General features: G+C 38.7%; 1 protein-coding gene across 3 annotated transcripts in view; it reads right to left on the bottom strand.

Annotated features, from left to right (window-relative positions):
- Positions 1-4,183: 4,183 nt before the first annotated feature.
- Positions 4,184-23,487, bottom strand: part of LOC119478662 (CUB and sushi domain-containing protein 1-like) — a 460,060-nt gene continuing 440,756 nt past the window's right edge. The window contains exons 63-75 of one of the 3 annotated variants that reach the window (XM_037753555.1): positions 23,223-23,396; positions 23,039-23,105; positions 22,216-22,322; positions 20,545-20,618; positions 19,185-19,296; positions 18,806-18,985; positions 18,230-18,292; positions 17,544-17,705; positions 15,506-15,618; positions 13,856-13,943; positions 13,483-13,609; positions 10,585-10,647; positions 4,184-7,149 (exon numbers count right to left, since the gene is read on the bottom strand). In XM_037753555.1, the coding sequence (XP_037609483.1) occupies positions 6,990-7,149; positions 10,585-10,647; positions 13,483-13,609; positions 13,856-13,943; positions 15,506-15,618; positions 17,544-17,705; positions 18,230-18,292; positions 18,806-18,985; positions 19,185-19,296; positions 20,545-20,618; positions 22,216-22,322; positions 23,039-23,105; positions 23,223-23,396 (1,490 nt within the window). In that variant the 3' untranslated portion in view covers positions 4,184-6,989. The remainder of the gene's footprint in view (positions 7,150-10,584; positions 10,648-13,482; positions 13,610-13,855; positions 13,944-15,505; positions 15,619-17,543; positions 17,706-18,229; positions 18,293-18,805; positions 18,986-19,184; positions 19,297-20,544; positions 20,619-22,215; positions 22,323-23,038; positions 23,106-23,222; positions 23,397-23,487) is intronic. The other 2 variants (XM_037753571.1, XM_037753563.1) reach the window with 2 other exon arrangements.

The raw sequence follows: 23,487 nt of genomic DNA, 5'->3' as shown, positions 1-23,487 counted from the left end.
GCTACATACTTTTGGGCTAGAGCTGCGGCTAACAAATATTTACATTGTCGATTAATCGATTGTTGTCCAATAAAATGTCAGCAAATGGTGAACAATGTCGATCAGTGTTTCTGAAAGCCCAGGATGACATCCTCAAATGTCTTGTTTGGTCCACAACTCAAAGATATTCAGTTTACTGTCATAAAGGAGTAAAGAAACCAGAAAATATTCACGATTAAGAAGCTGGAATCAGAGAAGTTTTGACTTCTTTTTTTTTTAAGAAATTACTTAAACCGCTTAGTTGACAACTGATTGATTAATCTTTGCATTTATATTTTGGGCCCTAATTAAAAAAATAAATAAAACTACTGTAAAACTAAAAATATAAAAACTTAACCTTTCTGAAAAACTGAATCTAAACTAAAACTAGCAAACGCACTCTGAAAACTAACTAAAACTAAACCGAAAAGTCAAAACTAAAATAAAGTAAAAACTAATTGAAAATTCAAAACTATTATAACAACAACAGGTCACACACACACACACACACACACGGTCTGATTTCCATCTGACAATACAATTCCAGCACAGATAATAATCAGGTCCATATGGCTGCTGAGCCACATATGACACATGTATGCCCTCCCAGCAGGACTGTGACTAGATTTCCCTCCAGTAATCCTACAGGAGCAATATCACTCTGAAGTCTTTCTAGGGTGCATCTGCACCAAATGACTCTCAGACCCCATCTTAATATAATTTAGTTACATCTCATATCTGCATTGAATCTATTTCAATACCTGGTGAAACAAAAAGCTCATCTCTACCATGTGACAGTGTGTGAGAAGGAAATGTGTGACATTTACAGTTTTAGCTGGTATTTTTTTTAAGCTCGCAGCAACCTGGGCGCCTTTGTTTCAATGAGGACTGCTGACAATACCACTTTAGAGACAGTAAGGGACAAACTTCTTCCCAAACTGTGAACAAGTGTCAGCAGAAGAAGCAGAAACAACCTTGGCATTTAAAAATTTAGTGGGTAGTTTTATTTACATTTTTTTTTAACTTGTAGCCAGCTGTCGCTCTATTAAACGCTGACAATGCCAAGTGATGGACAAATATGGAAACTTCTTCTCAATTTGTAAAGAAAGTCTTGAGTGATATTAAAATTTTGAAGGGCATCTCAGAGAAGTTGTTCAGAATGATACTGATCTCTAAACAGATGAAGTCACTGTACGGTATCAGCCTTACAGTACGTGGAGCCTCCCCACTGAACAGAACAGCTATACCAAACTCGATTATCACATTACACCAGGAAAGGTCCTCTGTTATAAAATTAGATTCTGTTCATTTAAATATATTAGTTAATATAATATATACTATGATAAGTTGCAACACACTTTCAGTTTCAATAAAAATGTCCATTGTAAGATTATTTCCAAAAAAGAGATCTTAATCAGAGCCACAACAATAGACCTCCTTTTCTGTTATTTATAGTGGAGAGGAAACACAGGTAGACCTCACAGAGGGTTGCCTTTCTTCACATTATTTTACTCCTTTTGGAGTACAAACTGGACATAATGGAGATCTATTTCTTGTGACCTTGTTGAAGACTTTTTTTGTTGAAACAGATCTTTTTAAAGGTGCAGTGTGTTGGATTTGACTGCATCTAGTGGTGTGGTTGCAGATTGCAACCAACTGAATACCCCTCCGCTCACTCCTCCCTTTCCAAGAGTAGGTAACGAAAACACCACGATTTTTAGTTTCAGGTGATTATACACTAAAGAAAACATAGTTATGAATATTATATTATATTTCTGCTAATAGAAATGTTACACCCTGATCCTTTAATATATTTAATATACTGAATATATATATATGTAATCTTGCATTTTAACAATCCAGGGCTGCCCTAACTTTGACTCAGCATATCTTTAGTCTAAATTTATCAGAGTCAAAGTAGTAGAATCAAGGAGAGTAAATATGACAGAAATATTATAATAACTTAAGATTCCTGCTATAAGCTTGAGACTGTATTATGATATGTGTGCCATATTTGCACTGCTCCGTAGTGCCACTCTGATCTTTTCATGCCAGAACAAACTGGGACAACGATGAGTCTAAATTTTCTCGTTTGGGCACACTGGGAGATCAGATCTGTGTCATTAATTGTTAATAATTAGACCTTTTATTATGCCTGTAGAAACCTTGCAGCCTCTAATTTTCAGGCTCCATTATGCTCTCTTGACTCCCTAGGAAATCTCAACTGAATTAATTAAATCAATTAAAATAGAAGCACGGGGAGCGCTCCAGCAATAAAAAGAGAGGAGGCTCACTATCTAGTGAGCAGACGCTCGACTGTTGTTTACAGATGTCTTGTTTATTTCTGTGAGGAGATTTTGAATGTGTGTCTTCTGTGTTGTCGCCCTCTTTAACTATTGCCAGTATTATAGCTAGTGCACACATTTGCATATCTTTATTTTCTGTGCCTCACGCTGGTGTGTATGTATTTCTGACCATTACCCTGACACTGAGGCTGTGAATGACAGGCTAACAATGGATATTATAATACCAACAATATCTCATAGTCATGCTTCCAAACATAATCACAATTGTTTCAGGACATTTCGTTTACAGCATCCAGGTCTGGAGTAGATACATTTTCAATTAAATGAGCTGAAAATGTAAATAGAAACTGAAATTTGCCTTTTAATTCATTCTTACTTATTTCAAAATAGACAACGTTCTCATGCCAAATGTTTTCAGTATTTGAGTTCTGGGGAAAATCCACTCTCTGATGTTACTGAATTGAGTCTTGGCCTGAAATATAACACTGTAATATCACATGTGTTTCATGGACAAAATCATTTTATCAAGTATCTGATATCTCATACATTCCACTCACAATTTGATATCATGTGTGTAAATGAATGGATTTGTGATTTATTGTTTTCTAGGCATGAAAGTATGATGGTTTGAGGTTGAACGATCGAAAACATGGGGAACGTAAACAAAAATTCATTTGGACAATAAAAGTCATGCAGGTTAAAGCAAATGCCTGAAGTGTAATGGCAGAATGGAGTGCATGAAGAGTGAAACAAAGAAGAAACAGGCCTGAAGACACTGAAAGACACACACTGAAAGCAGTTACATCTGTGATCTAAACCAAGTGCAGCATCTTTCGAAAAATAAAATCATTTTGAGAGAACACTGCGAGAAATAACAAGCTTTGCAGGTGATTTGAGACAAGTGGATTTTCTTGAATCCTGCAGACTCACGGGTGTTAGTGAGACATTTTGACTCAAAATACCAGGAAATAAGCTGAATGCAAGGTCGCACTCGCTAAGCTTGCGTATTTGTTGCAGTGAGGTTCCAGCATCGATAAGCAGGATGTAACTTACTCTCTGCACACGAGGTATTTCTCAAACAATGGTGGGGCTCCGGGGGCGATATAACTGTCGACAACAATAATTGTGCATGTTGTCTTCGTACTAAATCTGTTTGTCCTCTGCCTTACATAACCAAATCTCAAACAGATCACAAATACGCTGTGAGCTCTTTAAAAAAGTGTGTTGAAATAAGATCATGTGCATCAGATAGAGTTCTAAGATGATGTATGATAATGTGAGTAGCTGGGGACACTCGCAACACATCTTTTTAAAGAGGGTTAGAGAAACAGTCACATATTGTTTCTGAAAGCTTACACTGTCTGCTAAACTGAGAAATGAGCCCATATTGAGATACCATTTAATCTTTGTGTACTATTTATTGTACCTCAAGAGTACTGTACAGCACTGGTTCCCAACCTGGGGGTCGCCAAAACTTCACGGTGGATCTCGAGGCCTTCTTGATTTGACGGGGTGTAAAACAACGTCTCTTTTCAAATTTACAGTCGGCCTGTATCTCAGCATTTCATTAATTTCTGTGAAGAAAACTACATTAAATTGTTATTTTTAAAGTTTGAATTATCATTTAAGATATAAACTTAAAAATTAGGAAAGTACGCAGTTAAAACAACCAAAGAGCTGATAGAACAGTGGCCAAGCATCAGGGAGCAGAATATACTGAATTCGTCAAAAAAAAGCCTATTAAGTATGCATGATTGTTAAAAACAAAAAATAATTAATTAATAATAATAATAATAATAATAATAATTGTTTAAAATAAAAAAATAACAATTAATAATTGTATTAAAAGTTGCTAAAATAACAGGAAAACTCATCTTTGATGTAATATTCACAGGAAATAATCTGCTCAAAACAAATCCAAATCGCTCTTTTTACACAAACTTCCTGCAGTTATTGCATTCACTATTTGGGTTAATTGTAGAGTTTATCAATTGTTCTGTACTATTATTGTTATGCATTGCATATAATATGAAATATCCATAAAATGGCACTTAGCCAGGGGTCGTCAGTTTACTCGATGATATAAAAGGGGTCCCTTAAAGAAAAAGGTCGGGAACCACTGCTGTACAATACCTCAGAAAATGATGGAGTTAAATGCTGTAAATAAAACTAGCAGTGTAGCACCAGTGTTTCAGATGGACCATACTGCATATTATATTATCTATATTTCTTCCACATGTTTCAGCAGTAACAGTATTCAGTATGAGCTTTCAGAGAAATCCACTGTTTAGAAATTTCCAAAAAAAGTGGTGTCATTATGTGACACTCGGAGCTCAGAGGTCCACGGGGAAAACTGATCCCAACTTTCTGGTTGGCTAGCATGTTGTCATGGCAACAAAATAAACAACGGTATAGCGTGTGGTCACACCTTCTGCTAACAGGGAGTGTGAAATATAGATGTGTATATACAAACACTCTGTAACCCTGTATTTTGTCATTTTGTCATCTTTTTAAAGATAGAAGCTTTTGAATAAAATTCTCTTTTTTTTGAACTTGACTCATTTTTCAAACCCATTTCAGACCCAAAAATTATTCATTTTTTCATAACCCAGTCAGAAAAACACACTAGTGCAAAATTTGTGCGGTTTAAGAGTTTATATAAAGTTTATATTTTGGGGTCCCCAGCAGCAGTGGTCTGGGTAGTCCCATAGGGCCACTGGGTATTCGAACATAGAGTCTGTTCATCGATATCTTCACTGAAGAAAAATGCCAGAAGAGACAAAATAGAGACAACTATTTGCCTCAGTTTCCATAGCAACCTGTCCTTGTCTCTCTTTTCCAGCACGACTGACAGAGGTGTCTATCCGTCCATTTGTCTGTGTCCTTCTGTCTAATTTCTGTCAGTCAACCAGTCTGTTTGTTAATCTGTTCATCTATTTCTGATTTGTGGCCGGAGAGTATGCTGTAGAAAAAACAAAACAAAAAAAAAAAACAGTCATCACTTGACTGTTAATCCAGACCGGAGTTACGAGAAGACAAATCATTTCCTGGATTTGGCCACAGCTGATTGCAGCAGTTGACGATCTTGACAGCTTATTGCCTCCAGGCTTCCACTTGTTCAGCCACCAAGCACAGAGTCCTGGCTAGTCCAAGAACGAGAATCAGTTGTCTGACTCTTTGATTGTGTTAGACAGGCCATATTAGACCAGTCCGTTGTGTACACCAGCCCGGCAACTCAAATGTCTGGTTTTCTGCTTCAGCACAGTCTGCCTACTGCTAGTGTGGAATATTGTACATAGGACTGATTTCAAGTGTGTTTTACCTTTATAGAATATTTGAAAACGACCAAAACTCATCTAGAACTAGTTCACAGGTTCTCGTATTAAACCTGGGAAAAATAGCATTTGCAAATGCCTGATTTGGTATGTTTTAGCCTACATTAGTTGCCAAATACTGTAGGTAGACATTGTCATAATAGGCAAAACAGTAAGTGGCAGAAGGTAAAGACAATCACAGGAGCCTATATAAATCCATAATTGACTGACAGCTCAACTCTGTGATTGTCCTGCTATATTTAACCTTTTCAGTTCTCCAAATAGGCTAAAACAAACATTTTATCTGCAACTGTTATTTGCCCCTGGCTTGTCTAGCACTAGTCCACCGCTGCTAGTACTAATCTAATACTAGTATCCAGTACTGGATGAGAGTATCGTTTTCTTCAAAGGAATTGGTCTGGTTGAGCTCGTCACAGCATTGACTGCATTTGGTTGTCAACTTCACAGCAGTCTGTACGATCGATATCAGATTCCACCAAAACAGACTCTGTAAGCTGTGATTACGTCAGAGAGTCCAGTCCTGTCAAGTCCAGCGTGATGGAAGTCCAGTGGGAGGTTTTTGGTCCAGCACCAACGATGGTTTTTGCGTTGACATATCGGAACAATCCAATTACTTTCCGATGTCTGGAGGGGGTTGAAGGTTGGAATAGTCTATGTGCTTCCCCTGAAGGTACAACCTTGCACCGGTTACACCCATGTCTGGCCTGCAGCAGGGGAGTTAGCAAGTTAAGCGTTAGCCTATACCACTGTGCAAATTTGGCATGGGGTATGGGGTTAGGTTGGGTAAACCATTATTCAGGTTGCAGGGAGGGTATTCGAGGGCCATATGACTCTGGCCATACAAAGCCCTTTCCACAAGGAGGTTGGGTCAAATTTTGCAGAGGTCATCTGACACTGGACGAGCACTGGTCAATGAGGTTGTTGCTCTTGGAGGAAGTTCAATTAGTTGTACCATCTTTCTGTGTTTTTTCTTGGTGCCTGAATAGCAACAGCACTTAAGATGAATTCTGGTCCCAGCATTGATCTCCTGAACAACACATCGGATGACGTCATTGTCTACTCCCTTGTGTATTGGTTCCAACTTATTTCGCTCTTGCAGACTTTTGGGATAGGTGGATGATACCGTTGTTCAGGGAGGAGGTGGAGCAGAGCGGCATTACTGTGCAGATTATGCTGACAGAGGACCAGCATGCTACAGCACAGACTGCTCACGGTGATGAGTCCAAATCATTAGTTTGTTCTTTCTTCTCTGTTTGGTTAAACCACACCGCAGGCTGCAACAGGGAGGTTGGACTGAACCACTGTATAGGTAGTGGCAGGTTTGTTGGGACTATACCACAGTGCAGACTGTATTGAGTGTGGTATCGAATCGAACTGCCTTAGCCTCAGTGGGCTTCATGTTGGTGTCGTACATTGGGTTTTCAAATGATGCCTGACCATTGGAGCTCTCATGGCCGACATAGCCATTGAACTGGACCTTGGGACGCGTCCTGCAAAACAAAATGAGAAAGAAATAATGGTGTTCATGGCAGGTATTTGGTTTCACAAGGATATATTTGCTAAGTTGTATTTAATGTTTGGAAAAAGAAAACACAGTGAAACCAAAAGGATGCAGGTCTCTGAAACACAAAATGACAAGTAAACATAAACTCACAGACATTTTAGGACAGCGAGATTAAGTCACATTTCCTTTTTTTAATATACAGTATGTATTAAGGCCCAGACACACCAAGCCGATGTCAAAGAACTAGGCGATGAAGGCCAACTGTTGCGTCGCCTCACGTTGTCTGTGTCTTGGCCGACAAGCTGCATTTGAACATACTGCAAAGACTATAGCCGACAGACAGTTACCACGTACGTTCTGCGCCTGCGTGAGATGAATATAACTCTCTCTACCAGAAGGTTGCGGTAGTCTGTATTCATTATTCATAAAGTGATACCGGAAGACCGAGGTCTGCGGATATACAAGCCGTTGCTATGATACGTACATGAAATAAAGCGCGTTTGACGACCATTTTCACTCAACTTCACTCACCACTTGGCTTCATTCCAGATGGCTATGTCGCTGTGAAAATATCCGTGTATTGAAATGATCAGATGAGATGAAGATGAAAAATTAGAAGAGCTTTCGGTGTTTGTCCTCTTGACTTTACTTGTTTGGTTGCTTTCCTCACTTCCATTTCTCTTCTCGTGCAGCGATTTGTTTAAGCTGAACAGCCAATCAGAGTGATTTCTCTCACTGACGAACTCCGCCGGCGATTCAACATGCTGAATCGGCCGAAAAGCCTCCGACACGGGCAGACTAGAGACGCAACCACAAAAACTAGGCCGACAGACGCTCACAGACGGCTCAAAACTGTCTGACAGACAACCGTCTTGGTGTGTCAGTGCCTTTAGCTCTCACCAACTCTCCCTTATAAAATCACAGGCAGCCATTTCCGATAAAACAAGGAACCTGTCAAGTGTGTGATACTTGCCCAGCACAAAACAGCAATGAGCCCACTGAATCACTGACTTGAGGGAAAAAGTTGTACATCCAGCAACTAAAGATCAAGATACTTTTCTCTGAAGTTGGTGAAATGAATCAGAGCCAAAAGGCCAGGCAATATTATATTACATTTGTGAGGAGGTCAAAAAAATGACTCTAATGGGATGCTCATGTTGCTCTGTGGTCTGAGTTTGTTTTGGAGCCCTTTTGACCCCCAACTATTCAAAAATTCTCTGATAAAGCTTCAAGTGAAAATATTTCAGCAACATAGCTGTAGTTATTTTAGTCATTACCTCATTCATTTGTGTAAAAAGCTTAAACATTTCAAGACATACACCGTGTCATAATTTGCATTGCATTTCTTTTCAGCATCCGTGATTTAAAAAGCACAGGTTTTCAGGAAAATGAAAGATGTATGAGTTCAAGACTTATTGGACAGCAGAACGTTTTAGCACTACTCATGCATAGAAACCTGTACATAATGGTAGGGGTATATATTAAGGGTGCTTTCACATCAGACACCCAGGCCCGGATCTGAGTACACGTGACCACAAAGTCCGGTTCGTTTGATTAGTGTGAACGCTCCGTACTGTACTCGGGCACGGTTTGTCGATCCGTACTCGAGTCCACTTGAAGAGGTCTGGAGTAGGGTTCATATGTATTCGGATACGGTTTGCAATGTGTAGAGCTGGCATATTTTCACATCAAACTCGGGGTAACAAGAGTTTATTTCGACCAAACTGGAGTTGGTGATTGTTGGAAAGACTAACGACGACGGTTTTGGTGAGTTTTATTTAGTTTCTGTCAAGTTTGAATGAAGTGTTTTACGATGCTCGGGCATAGTACGAATCAATCGTACCTAATATGAAAACGCCCTAACAAGTAACTGACAATATTTCTATATTATATCGTTTCATTTAGTTCTGCAACCAATTCAAAAAACCAACATTTAATCAAAAAAGTAATCTTTAAATACTCTTCTCTGTCGTTTCGGCTGTCTTGTTAAACATGATGGACAAGAGCTCTACCCTTGAGATTAAAGGCGCGACCCTAGTAAGTGCAGGTTCCTGGTAAAAATCTACAAATTGCAGGGAAAATGATGGCAGGAGCGAGAACATGAACTATAACAACTGCCTGCTCCACTGCTTCGGTGGTTCAGCTGCCCAGTGCCCATATGCTGCTCTCATGTGAGTGTGTCCGCGTGCATGTGTAACCTGCCATCATCCTGCAAATGGCACCCAATGGTTTTAGTTCAAAAGAATATATTATTACTCAATCTGCCTGAATGAGGATTTTACTGCAGGGGTTCAAACGGATATGCAGTGAAATATGACTACCCCCTCCTAATTTGTCTGTTTGTCGCAGATTACATTTTTGGATAATCAGGTCCTATAATCCAGTTAGATATAATCACTTACTCCCAAACCCTGTGGAACTATTAGCAGGGAGGAGTGCTGCAGCTGAAACACTGTTTGACTCTGACCTCATTAAGAGTGTGTGTACGTGTGTGTGTGTGCACGCACACTGGTAGAAATCCAACCCTGGGGAGCCACTAAGCCTACCCTACATGCTCAACCCATTACTTTACAAAACTGCACACACACACCAGCACACACCGCAGACCTCCCTGCGTGGCAGTAGTTCAAATCGCTGCACTAGTTTCTGGTTGTGGCTGTAGGTGCAATAGTTTAGTTTTATTCGTAGGATGAAAAACAGCTCACATAATTGCTTTGACAGTATTATAGATACTGTACAGACATAGGGGCCAAAGCAGGAATAAACTGCAGTGTGTACACTCCTTGCTTATAGAATCGCAAAGAAATAATTTCTGTCAGCTTGCCATTATGTTGGGTTAGGGCATTATGTTAGAAAAGTTAACTTTACCACACACCTACTGTCAAGTCAAGATGGAAGTAACAGTAGAAATTAAAAAAAAGAAAAGACAGCAGCATACAGAAGTATACTGTACATATTACTCATTTCAATTATAGTACATCAAATGTTGTATTTGTTTTTGATGACATCATGCTGATAGAGAGATGACAATGAGATCAAAGACAAAATAAATCTCTTTCTAGCTTTAAATGATGATGTTTTGACAGAGTAGGGCTGCACTGGTTTTCAAAACTTAAGATTATACTGTATGTTTTTTTATTTTTTAAACTAAATGTCACCTCAATTACTTTTAGCTGATATGAGGAGTCTCAAAGTTTTATTTTCCAGTAATACAAAATAGTACATATGACAAAGTACACAACTCAGCTCAGTTCAGAGAATTAAAATTTCTTATTATGATCAATTGTGCAGCCGTACTAAACAGCATAAAGCAAAATCTGCAAAGTAAAAACAAGGAATGGCGAGTTTGACGGAGGATGTGGCGGCGGGCGGAGGTCTGGTTGCTGTTTGAAACCAGGTGAATGACAGGTGCCAGTCTTACCTGCCGCCAGGCCCCCAGGTGTCTTTTGGTCTCTCATTGTCATCTGTTTCAGCAGACAATGTCCTGCATACAACCATCAGCTTTAATATACATCAACTAGCATTGCATACTTCTAACTGGTGAGCAGGTTGTGTAACACAGTGAAATGTAAGGTAATGGTAGTGTTAGTAGCTATTGGTATACTACGCTAACTGTACAGTGTACGTCTGCATGGCCCTACACAGCAGTCATCATTTTAGCATTCACAGGATTTACTATACTAACTAGTAAGCACACAGAAAAGCACATTACTAACTTTCTAACAATGCATTACAGTCTATGTTTCCTCAATAACATCAAAAGGTTTCACTGCAGATAGAATACTGTAGCATACAACTACCATAAATGACAAGCCAAAGGATTAACGTGTAATAATGATGATTGTTAGATGTAAAGCTTTGAGTGATGAAGTGCAGAAGTCAGAACATCCCTTAGATGTAGAATCTTAGATAGGAAACATTAATGATGACATTTTACCCTCAATATAGTTGTGAATTATCTGGCATCTTAAGGCATTGTAAGTCTTTTTAGGGACATATCTAAGGTCAATCAGATTTAATCTTCATGGTACGCTTGGAGTTTTAAAGCTCTAATTATGTCTGAAACATTCTGTAAACCTGCCTCTCCTTCCAAAAAACGTATCTGGTCGACTCCATGTGTTTCAATAGTGTTTGAAGATACCGAGTGTATCCAACAGCAGCCACCTCTACTCAATTTGGACGTGACTCACAAATGAATGAGGTTTTCAAGGAAAAACATAATTACTCTCTTTACTACACAGGCTCTATTTTGATGTTGGTGCAAATTTGGCAAAGGCACAAATGCAGGTGTACTGCCAATTTGGAAGGTTCCCAAGTAAATTACTTGACAGCTTGCACCTCTTTGGTAATACGTTTACTGTACTTCATCTCATACGCATCTAAATTCACATCAGTACATCATTTTCAATGTCATTGAGGAAGATTTGGGTTGGATTATTGGGTATATGCTTAATAATAATGTCCTCTGCAATTGCTTGTAGGGATGTATAAAGGCCTTCCCTTTTAAAGTTGCTGTCATGTAAAGGTGATCTTTATGGGAGGTGCACATCCAGTCAAGCACTGGATTAAAGAGGACCTATTATGCATATTTTCAGGTGCATACTTGTATTTTGGGTTTCTACTAGAACATGTTTACGTGCTTGAATGTTCAAAAAACACTCTATTTTTCTCATACCGGCTGTGCTGCAGCACCTCTTTTCACCCTCTGAATGAAACGCTCTGTTTGAGCCCCCGCCCTCCCGAAAAGCCCAGTCTGCTGTGATTACTTTAACCGAACCTAACTTTTCGGAGTCCGCTTCAGCTCTAGCTAGCTTTGTTTTAGGGAGTGCCAAACTAGCCACTAGGCAAAGTGTGTTACTTGGTGACATCACCATGTAACAGAAGAAAAGGCAGGACTTCAAACAAGGCGTTTCGGGTAGTTCAGGATCAGTGTTTCTGTGGGGGTGAGTAACTCCCTTTGACGTGGACTATGAGCTTTGTAACTTTGCAGACATGCACCAAAAACTATATAACAATAAACAAAAGGGGAAAAAGATCAAAAGCATAATAGGTCCCCTTTTAACAGACTACATTTTTTAAGACTTTGAACAACTCTCAGCATAACAGTTTTGCTCCTGGCCTGTATGGAAACTGCCAAGGTGTCATGGCTGGGGGGTATAATGCACCTGTAACTGCTGACAATGTATCCTGCCAACTTGTCTGTGCTGCAGCAGGGCTGCGCTTGCACCTCGGGTCACCCAGAAGAAAAAAAACAAAAAAAAACGTCTAAAGGCATGTGCCCCTGTATTTGCACCTTCATTAAACTAGAGCCCTGTGTCTCAAAATACAGAAGGTATGATTTGCTTTGTGGAAGGAAAGGTCAAAAGGGTCACACGTTTGTGTAAGACTATATAAAATTTGCGTAACAAAACCACCTGACCTCATTTCAACAGATAGAAAAATGTCTGCTGTCTACAACATTAAACTGTGCATCAGTACTCATATTTATCAAGCATCTCAGAATCACTCCAAGGAATTGTGCTGTAAGTTTGACCTTTCCTTCAGAGTTGGACTTAGAGGAGTTATTTAGTACGTTTTGGACAGTTACTGATGGTTTTCCTTTAATTGATACTTTAAGTCTGAATAAATGCCATCACATTTGTAAAGCACCACCACTATAGATGCATTTCCAATTAAGTGTAAATTACAAGAACTTTTTTATGGAGTTTTGTGAATAGGGCATTACACCCCTGACAAAATAAATCCGAAAGCATTTAAATCCTTAAGACATTTATTGTTTTTCAATTCAGCTGCCACCTACTGTAAGCTCCTGACCAGCTAGAACAGTTCTGCATCTCTCCTTAATCCTGAAAACGTAGGATGACTTGCCAAGATTAATAAAGCTGATAAAATGTTTTACTCAAAAGATTAAAAGTTGGACAAAATATGTGCAACAGAAAATGTATTAGGACTGATTTCTTACTTTGAGAAGCTTGATAAATACAGGCTGACGTTTTGGTGCCAGCCCCTCACAACGAGAGGAACATTTACCAAAAGGCAGACATACAGTAATGAGACTTTCTTTAGAGAAGCCCAAAGACACATTTAAAATAAGTTAGAGAGTTTCACGGAAACGTGTGAAATGAATGACTGAATTATGGAATAGTGGTGCACTGAAAAAGTAAAACATTTAAAGAAACCATTCAAATGCACTGAAAATCATGAAGTTACATCTGCATAATGAACCTGTTATAGATCAACAGTTTTGTGATCTAGTCTGCTGGTTGTCTGTTTTTACTCTGAAGGATTTACATTGAAGATATACAGTATGATAGCTTACCTGTGCTTGTAGAGGTAGAAGGCGAACCCAGACAGAATGAGTGCAAAGAAAGGAACTAATATGGCTGCTGCCACAGAGCTGCTGTTGGTGTAGGGGTTGGATGGGTCCATCGCCATGGTTACAGGGCCTGGGGAAACAGACGCAGATGAACCCACATATGCACGGACACACAAACATCCTTTTGTGTAATAGAGGAAGTCTGTATACTTGTTTCTCATGTTTACTCAGTCTGAAATGAAATGTATTTTCCATCACACTAACAAAAACATTTCTTCAATTTGACTGAATACTTTAGTCCCACTTTCAATAGGAAGATCAAGGTTGCGTTGTTTGTTGTGGTTGTTATCGGTGCTGACGTTACAGATAAACCTACCTTGCCTCGTCAGATGGAACTTGCCAAAGTCTTTACTGTGAATATGCCCCTGGTAGACAAAAGTCTTCTGGTCTGATTCTGCGGTCACCTGAAAAACAAAATATTCAGTGTTCAGATCGTAGTTTGATTTTATAAGTTATACACTGTCCATTCAGACATTCGTTCACATTCCTAAGTTTGTACGGTTTAATATGAGCTCTTTGATCAGACAGTGGGAGATACTGTACTTCTTTCAGCATTAAAGGATTATGTGATGGAGGTGCAAAGTTTGACAAAGAAAGTAGAGCATGATGGATGGTCTTCAACTCTGTCAACCAAAACCCCAGCACGACGTTTCCCAGGAAGGTATTTGTAATGACAGTCTAAAGTAGTAGCTTATGGATCACACATATAGGATGTATGAGACAGGTGTGGATGTAGGGTGACAATATTTTAAGCATATGTTAAAGCACGTGAATATGTAATTACCTTCCTGTGCAGTTGACTACATCGAATACTTCTTAGCCAGCAAATGTCATTTCATGAAAACTAATGTCTTTTGTTTAAACAGTTCAATGTATTAAAAGTATTCAAAGTAGTGTGACATATGGCAAACTCAATAAACATTTCTTTTTTGGTATTTTATATTATGCCATATACATTTGAGTGCAAGGTTTCATAGTATTTCTCCATCTCCTGTACTTTGGCCTTACCCTCCCTGATATTTTCCCCTCTCCACCTTCTCGTTTGGAGACCGGAGCAGCAATGCTTTACCCACAAATCGGCAATCGAAATTTCATCTTCTAACTATAAAACGATTGTTTTTCAGGAATCCCAACTCAGCCATGACCAGCCTGACTCTTCTCTTCCCTCGCTCTTTCTGTCATTCGCAACATGATAAAATTGGTTGTGCCTATTTCTTTCCTTCCTTCCTTCCTTCCTTCCTTCTTTCTTTCATCTCTGCCTGCTACTATCTTTTACAATCTCCCCACTCGGTTCCTCCACCACACTCTCTCTCTCCTCCGTCAGCGAGTCAAACAGGATCAGATTTTTAATCCATTACCCAATTGTAGATATGATCCTCAGAAGTCCAATATTACATTTATTATTATTACAGAATAATAAATTTCAAATGTAAAGTAGCTGATTGAATACATTAACAGTCTAAAGAAAACATTATTTATACACATCAAAGATAAATTATGAATACAAAGAGCAAATGTGCAATAAATTCAAAATATCTGAACCTCAAATGTGTTGTTTTATGGAGAGTTATGTTCTAGGACGATTTATTGGTCAGGCCAGTAACGTTCTGGAGTCTCTGCGGGATGCCTTGCAACCTCCCACAAAAACGCAACCTTGCAACAAAAGCTTCTTGGTAAAACTGCATCATTTCTCTATTTGAAAAGATGCTAATCAGCGTTTATTGTATTTCAAATCAGTTTTGCATAATGTGATTGAGGTTTTGTCTGGAATTTAAATACACCTCTTTCACAAGACCCAGTCCAGCGTTGTAGTGGGTGTTGGGTGAGTGATGTGATGTGGATGCTGCTACATTATTGTTACAGAGTAGGGCAGTGATGTTGATTATGATTATTGATAAAGACGTGTGTAAAAATAACATTCATTTTAAAATAATGATATAGAAAAATTAGAGGAAAACTGTCTTACGTATCCATCCATAGCCCAGTTGTCGTTTTTAAACTTGCTGTAGTAATGCTCTGTCGGTCCCTTCACCTGGTAGACCTTCAACAGCAGCTGGTTTTCCTCTGACTTGTAGGTACCTGGATGAATATATACATATAGAAAGAAATTGTTTTGGAGGTAAAAAGCATGGGATTTGTGTCTTAACCTAGTTTGATTTAAAATAAAGCAACTTAAAGGGTAACTTTAGTATTTTTCAACCTGGACCCTATTTTTATGAGGGACAACGCTGTAGATAGCAGCTGCTCACAGGCTGCAATATGGTGCTATTGGGGCAAGCTGGCACCGTCATTAACGTCCACTAAAAGTGCTTGTTTTTGCTATGACAGGTTCTGATTGTTATTATAAGTGTCTGACATTATGGAAAGAGTCTCGCTGAAGGAGAAGTCTCGTTCTGAAATCTGGCGAGGTGACTTGTTGCCGGAAGACAACAAAAGAAACGCAAGTGCCAGCCGGAGTACAGAAAGCGTAGTAGCTTAGTGTTATCTAAAAGATTTACAATGTTATGGCTGAATATTTAGTTGATTTCGACAATGTGGATGAGGTCTTTGAATTCGATGGCCGCCTGTATTTATTTGAGCCAGAGTTTACGGATATTCAGATTTCACGAGACTTCTCCTTGAGTGGCACAATAGTAAACTGACCGGATCAAGCGAATGGTCAGAAAAACATTTTATCTCTCTGTAGGGTCCTTTCTATAAAGTTGTCAGACATTTATATAATAACAATCTGAGCCTGTCAGTGGCAAAAACAACACTTTTAGTGAACGTAGCGTTACTTGTGCGCTGCTCACTTGCCCTCACAGCTCGTTTGCAGCTGTTAATCCTAAATGCTGGCCCAATTTAAAAAACTGTTGTCCCCATTAGTCACTTAGACACAAAAACACAGGGAAATAGGGTCCAGATTGAAAAATACTGAAGTTACCCTTTAACTTCTAATTCGTGTTGGCACTTGGCAGGAGGTTGACAAACAGAAAGACAGATAGACAGACAGGGTGGTAGGCAAACAGACAGACAGGTTGACTGACAAACAGAGAAAGGAGACAACTTGACATTTTGAATTATCATACTCTATTTCCTTCACCAAGCACTTGACACATTGCTGGGGAGAAAGTGACATTTACCCTTCAGCTACATGTCTCTACTTGGTTAACTATAGTTCCAACACAGAAAACTGTTGCTGTTCGATATGACAAGTCCATGTAAGAGAAATATCACAGATTCAGAATGAAATCATTTTATACGTTGAGAGCCCTTGCCTCCTACCTGCAGAAAATCTTTCATGACCCCGGCATCAAGCTGAACTATTGATTGTGAAATGTCATTGTGAAATGTCAAAACATACATGAGTGTCAGACACTTTTTCTCAGTTGCTTAAACACAACTATTTTGGGGGTAGTTTTCACTCAAGACTGCAGATTTACCTGTTTTGGTAAGCTATTTTCATACAATATACTCTGTATATCTGCAGTACATTTGAATAAAATATACATCATGTACACAAAAGTGCTGCTCTGGGAGGTTATGTTGCTCAGGTACAGTAATAATGTGGCCCTACAGACTGGTGTGGTGATTCTGCAGATGCATTGGTGTAGAGGGATGGTTCATAATTCCAACCAGTGGCCCTGCATGTTATATTATTTAACAGATTAATGCTCTTACACAAAACCATTTTTTTCTGCCTTGCAGACTGTGAATGTTAATAAAAATGTGAATGAACTTAGGTGCAACAAAGGGAATCACACCAATTTCAGATATCAGTGAAACTTTGCTAATAAGTGTGAATGAAAGCTGGATCTTTACCAGTCTGCTGTGTATTTACACCTACAGTAGAGCTTCTGCTAGTGTTATTTACACTGCATTTAATGTCTTCAACATCTGGAATGTGATTGCTCTTTTTTGTTTTACCTCACTCATGGTGGTGTTACAATGCTCCATTGCAGTTAGACAGGTATATGTTATTTTCATTAGATTGACTCTAAATAAGATTTTTCCTTGTTTTTTACCTGACAGTCTGATTGACACTCCGCTGGTTTCCAGTAAGGTGACGTTAACTCTGCCGCTGGTAGCGTTGAACCCAGTGACTGTAAATGTGGTGGCCTGTCTTTTTCCTAGATATTCGTAAAAACCGCTCCACTCAGAGTTTGGAGAGAACACATCCACTGGAACTGGAACGGAGACACAGAAACAAAAACAAGAAGAAATGTAAAGCTTGTTTAAAAAAACAACAAATCTTCGAACACTTGGAAATATGACTTATTCAAAACTCAGCAGCTTCAGTATTCTTGCAAAAAACGTTGGTCTTTTTCTCTGGTGTTCGTCTCTCTTCACTGGCTCCCTCTAAATGCATATATTGATTATAAGATCCTACTTCAAACTTACATGGTATTACATGGTATTGCACCTGAATGTTTTCTATGATTTATTTACTTTGTCTGAGCCTTCATCTTATAAATCTGAAATAAGGTTGCTTGCTGAGACAGAAGACCCTTGTAGTCAACACTCGATACAACCTCCTACCACAATAGCCATTCCTCTCTTGGAAATAATCCTATTTATTAAAAAATAGTATGATGAACAGTATTTTAAAAACAGCCTGCCAAGGATACATGCAAGTGCAATAAATATATACAGTTTACAGTACACCTGTGGTTTAAGTACTAAAATGTGTGTTGTTGTTTATTCTTCATACCTCGAATCTTGTTCTTCTGGATATCTGACTCTCCTCTGCTTTTGGGATTGACTTTCACTCCAACTGAAACATAAAACAGCATAACGTTTAGTTTAGCTCACTTGATGGTAAAGCTTTATTGACACAATATTTGATAAAGATAGGGTTGTGAATAGATGACAGAATTGAGAAAATGTGATAAGTATTAATGTAGAAAATTCTAATCTAGTAGCCCATTACATTGCCATTTGTCAGTTCTGGGGCTCCACAGAGAAAAAGGAACCAACTGGCAGTCTATTTCCTGTCTGGTTATAAACCTGATTGTGTTGTTGTCATTCATCACAGTATTCACAGCCATCCGCTGCTTCTCTTTGAGGCTAGATAGGACCATGAGTATGTGATTTAAAAAAAAAAAAAACATCACCCCAGCATTCATGATACGCCTGAGGCTGATTTACGAGAGCATAGCAATAATATCAGGGTGATAATCTGTATTTATCTTAAACCATATGGGATTATGACATGCAGTTATGATTCTAGGCTCAACATCAGCCCATTTAATACAAGCAGTGCATTTTCAAGATAGGATCTGAATACCTTTACAGAGCGGTGGTTTACCCGACCATCTCCCATCGGTTTTGCACGTTCGGTGCTCTGATCCCCCGGCCAGATAGAAACCGTCTTGACAGGTGTAGATCAGCGTATATCCCAAGGTAGGGAGATCCATAGATCGAACATCAACATTACTGGGGGTCTCTGGCTGTCTGCATGAATGGGCTGAGTGACAGGGAAGAGGGAAATAAACAGAGTTTACACCGACATTGCGTTCTTCTCCATGAAACTAAAATAAGTATGTGCGAGTAAAACGCAGCATAAACGGCAACAAAAAACTCATCAGTAACAACAAAACAGATGACTTAACACACACTATGATAAGGACAAATACTATTAGTACACATGTATAGTTATTCCTTACCTATGCACTCGGGTTGAGTCCCACTCCAGGTTAGGTTTTCTAGGCACGTTCTTGTGGTGGAACCAAGGATGTGATAGTTTTTGCGGCACTTGAAGGAAACCTTACTGCCAACCTACATGATGTAAAAGCACAATAACAACTCCTCTTTATCCGCAGCTTCTTAAGACCTGCCACACTCAGCATTAAAGCTGTAAATCTAACAAAACATGAAACAACAACAAATACCTGCTTTTATCAGTTTGTCTCTTTTAGTGGATGTAATATTGTTAGTCCTGTATAATGTGGGTGGTAACCCCCTCCTCTCTTTGAAGAGACGTCAGGGGAAATATGATATCTGGATAATATCCAATTATACCTCGCCAAATTGAAGGATTTGCATGTTTGCTTAAATTCCATTAAGACCAATATATTCCATCAACAGGTTCTTATCTGTGCTCCAGACAGTCTGGTTTCTAAGACGAGAGAAAACATTGCTGCTTTTTGTCATCCGTAAATTCTAACTTTCGAAATCTGGGTGCTATTTTTACCAGGCCTTTACTTTTGACCTGCGTGTCAAAAAAACAACAAAAAACGTCTTCTTGTATATAATTAAAGGATGTCTGTCTTCTTCCAACTGTAAAACTATTGTGCAGCCAACCGTCATGTCTGTATTATAATGCATTACCCTTTATCACAAATGACAAATTTCGGACTCATTGTTCTGTGTATCCCGGGGTTGGATGGACCTCCTTACATTTACAAAGAAATAGCCATCTCAAGTTGAAGCTTCCAAACTATCTCACATCTCTTCTCTAATTTAAATCTAGTAACTACAGTACACAATCCAGTAACTGCTTAACCTTAGATATCCCTATACACACTAATGTTGGTAGAACTAGTTTCAGGTACTATATGCACGATGCAAGATTAAATAAAATAAAATAAGAAAAGCGTTTGATTGTCTCTTGTTTTGCAACTGAGGAACTTTGCAAACCTCTCAGATTGAGTTTAATATTCATGAATTTAGTTATCATGCTTACATTATTGCAACTCATTTTGTACTTGCCTTGGCGCATCCTCAGATCACTTAAAAGTGGTAGAACCCCGCCGCTATTTTTTGACATGGTATACTCATTTTTACTTTATTTAACGGCTCTTCATCAAGTTTAGATTTTAAGCATATAAACGTAACCTACTTACCAACCAAACACTACAAGTTGCAATTTAATTCAATGATTTCTTTTTTTATCAAAATGCACAAAACGGACATCATCAGTATCTCTAAATTTGTCTTTTCGGACAAGTTTATATTTAATGTAATTTGAAGGATTATACAGTTGTTTTACCAAGTATACAGTCAACTGTATACTTGATTTCTCACCTGAAAGCCCTGGCCCATGATCGGGATACCATAGGCTGGAGTTCCTGGGTCACGGCAGTTGTTGAAGGCTGGATCTACACACACACACACACACACACACACAAACATTGAGCATTATAATATGCACTCCCTTTTTTTATAATCATTCTCCAAGTCAAAAAAGCATTCTGATATTTCAATGTAAGCTTACCGGTGTTCTCATCAAAGACTTTCAGCTACAGTGTATAATATCATCAACTTTTACTCTCATTCCACTAAGAGTGCAGCTACTTGTACTAAGTCATCGCAAAAGTATTCAGAGCCTCAGCAGTATCACAATACATCATATTCTAGGAACTTAGCATACAGTATGTTTTGTGAGTAAAACATTCAACTGCAAAGTAACCTGAAGGTACATGAGTCAGATAAATGTAGTAAAGTAGAAAAGAAAATACTTCCCTTTGAAATGTAGTTGAGTAAAGATATGAAGTTACTGAAGTAATCTATTACTACTGCAAAAATGCAATACCGTTGAATAACAGAGTAAATGTTCTTGGTTACTTTCCACCCCAGCTAGAGCTTCTAGTACTTAAAATAATGCGTAGGAAAAAAAATACATCATACAGCAGCATTATTATGAAAGAAAAAGGAAGAAGAAATTCAATACTGGTCAGAGCATACAGTATGGATAGGTTTTATAGTAATGTACTGTATGACAGATATTTACAGCAGAGGAACATGGCCGAAAGTCTGTGATGGCTGCAGTGTTGCTACAAAGCTGCTTTCTATGTCAGCTCTTACACAATAACACAGCTTCTCCCTTGTGATTCCACAACTTGTTCCAAAACGAGCTTCATGCTTTCAAAAACCTAAATTTCACTTCAAAAAATGAAGGGCTGCTTTCCGAGATAAAAATCTTTATAGAAATCAAATGCTGACATCAAAACTATAAACTTCATCTATTGATTAGATAGTATCTTCAGCTCTATGCACAGGAATACTAATGCTTAAATGTGTATAAGAGTGAGTACAAGTAAGCCCCACAATCCTGTTTACAATAATCTGATTTCACACAATTTTATTCATAACTTCATGACATGTTTTCTTTTGCAGTAAACAAAATGTTTGTTTCTCGCAATTATAGAAAGAGCATAATATGTAATATTTCAAATATTTACATAAACAGGTTTTTCTGTGTGTGATGCAGAGGGGTGTTAGGTTGCTGATTATGTTATTCACTATTTCTTTCAGAAATGAGCACAAAAAAGCTTTATGCTGTGAAAAAACAACTTAATTCAAGGCAGAGCATTTTTAAAGCTTAGAGATGCAACATATTGTAAAATCCCACCACAGTGTGACACTTCTTATAAAAAGTTAATGTGGTATTATATACAGTTTAAGTCTAAAGCTAACCATCATCATGGAAGTATACTGTTAACATTTTGAAAATTATGGATGTATAAAGAGAACTGGATACAACATTGTGGGCGGGCTCCCGTTCATTTCTTATGAGAGTTGCTCAGTGGCTCATGAAGCCAAAATAGCTTGACTGTCGAGTGATAAAAGTAGCCAGATATTCCAGCAATCTTCCGTATTATGGGGAACACAGAGCAGGCGCAGTAGCGTTCCCTTTAACTCTGCAGTATGTTTGAGGGCAAAAGTTACAATTTCTTGTGGTGGTCTTTTAATTACCTATACAGGCTGGTTGTTGGCCACTCCACATCCCATCAGCTTGACAGACTCTGGATGCAGAGCCTACCAGCAAGGTGGGGGTATGGCAGTAGAACCTGACCTCTGACCTGTTTAGGAACAAAAATATATTTAATCACACACACAAAAAATAACAAAAAACATGTCAAAAAGAAGTGACAGGCAATAATAAATTACGGCTTCAGTGTTTCCACTTTATCATTTAAGTGTAGTTTGACGTACATAGGACAGGTTAGGGTGTGATATGTAGGACGTTTCTGCTCTTTATCTTCCTCTCTCTTTGTCTACCACTAGAGCTTTGGCCTTCATGTTTTTCTTGTTTTTGCTCACAAACCAAAATCTAATTTGTCCTTGCAATGTTTCAAACTGACAGACAGACACAGGGGCCAAAAAATGCCTTGAAACATTTTTTTAGATACACTTTATCGAGTCAACATTTGATAACCTTGGGTGAACAACAACACTTCCCGAGGTGGTTTCACAGTAAAAACAGAGTACATCCTTTATATTAAAACACATTTATTGTGACGCACATGCAGCAAGTCTTAAGCTATTATCAACAGCATCTTTATGCATCAATTTTAGTTTACAACAGCAAATGCCACTATCCTGTTTGAGTGACCAAGCCATATCATCCACAGGACGTTGCTGCAGTGACAAAAATTCAGCCACAGGCCGCCACAAATTTGTACTATAATTTTAATGAAGTACAGGTGTCCTTTCTGTTGTTAATACAAACAAATCATAAATAAACATGAAAAACAGTGTCTGTGTAAGTCTGTGATTGCTATATGTAACCACTGACCTGTAAGAAAAGATGTTCCCCTCTCTGAATCCACCGCCAGGAGAGCCCGGATCGCCACACAGGACAGCTTAAATGAGAAAACAGATACAGTTAGGACTTCTTCTTTGTTTGCTAACATCACTGAAAGGGAAACAGTGACGTGCATCAGTTATAGATTATAGGTAGCGAAGGCCAGCGAACTTACGCAAACACTGTGGTACGTCTCCTGTCCACGTTCCGTTCCCCTCGCAGGTTAACACAGCAGGAGTGGACAACTGGTAACCGTGGAAACAGCTGTAGCTAACACTCGAGGCCCATGAATGGTCGGTTCCTTCCACTTTCCCATGGTGTACTTGAGGAGGTGGTCCACATTGGATCACTGAAACACACACAGATGTAAAAGATCACCTACTGAAGATATCATATAATGTACATTAACACAGCTCAAAGGACAACATGGAGGTTCAATT

The sequence above is a fragment of the Sebastes umbrosus genome, chromosome 2, assembly GCF_015220745.1.
Source record: "Sebastes umbrosus isolate fSebUmb1 chromosome 2, fSebUmb1.pri, whole genome shotgun sequence".
In the NCBI taxonomy this organism is placed as follows: domain Eukaryota; kingdom Metazoa; phylum Chordata; class Actinopteri; order Perciformes; family Sebastidae; genus Sebastes; species Sebastes umbrosus.
Note: the sequence above shows the minus strand (reverse complement) of the source record. Positions and strands in the feature narration are given on the sequence as shown.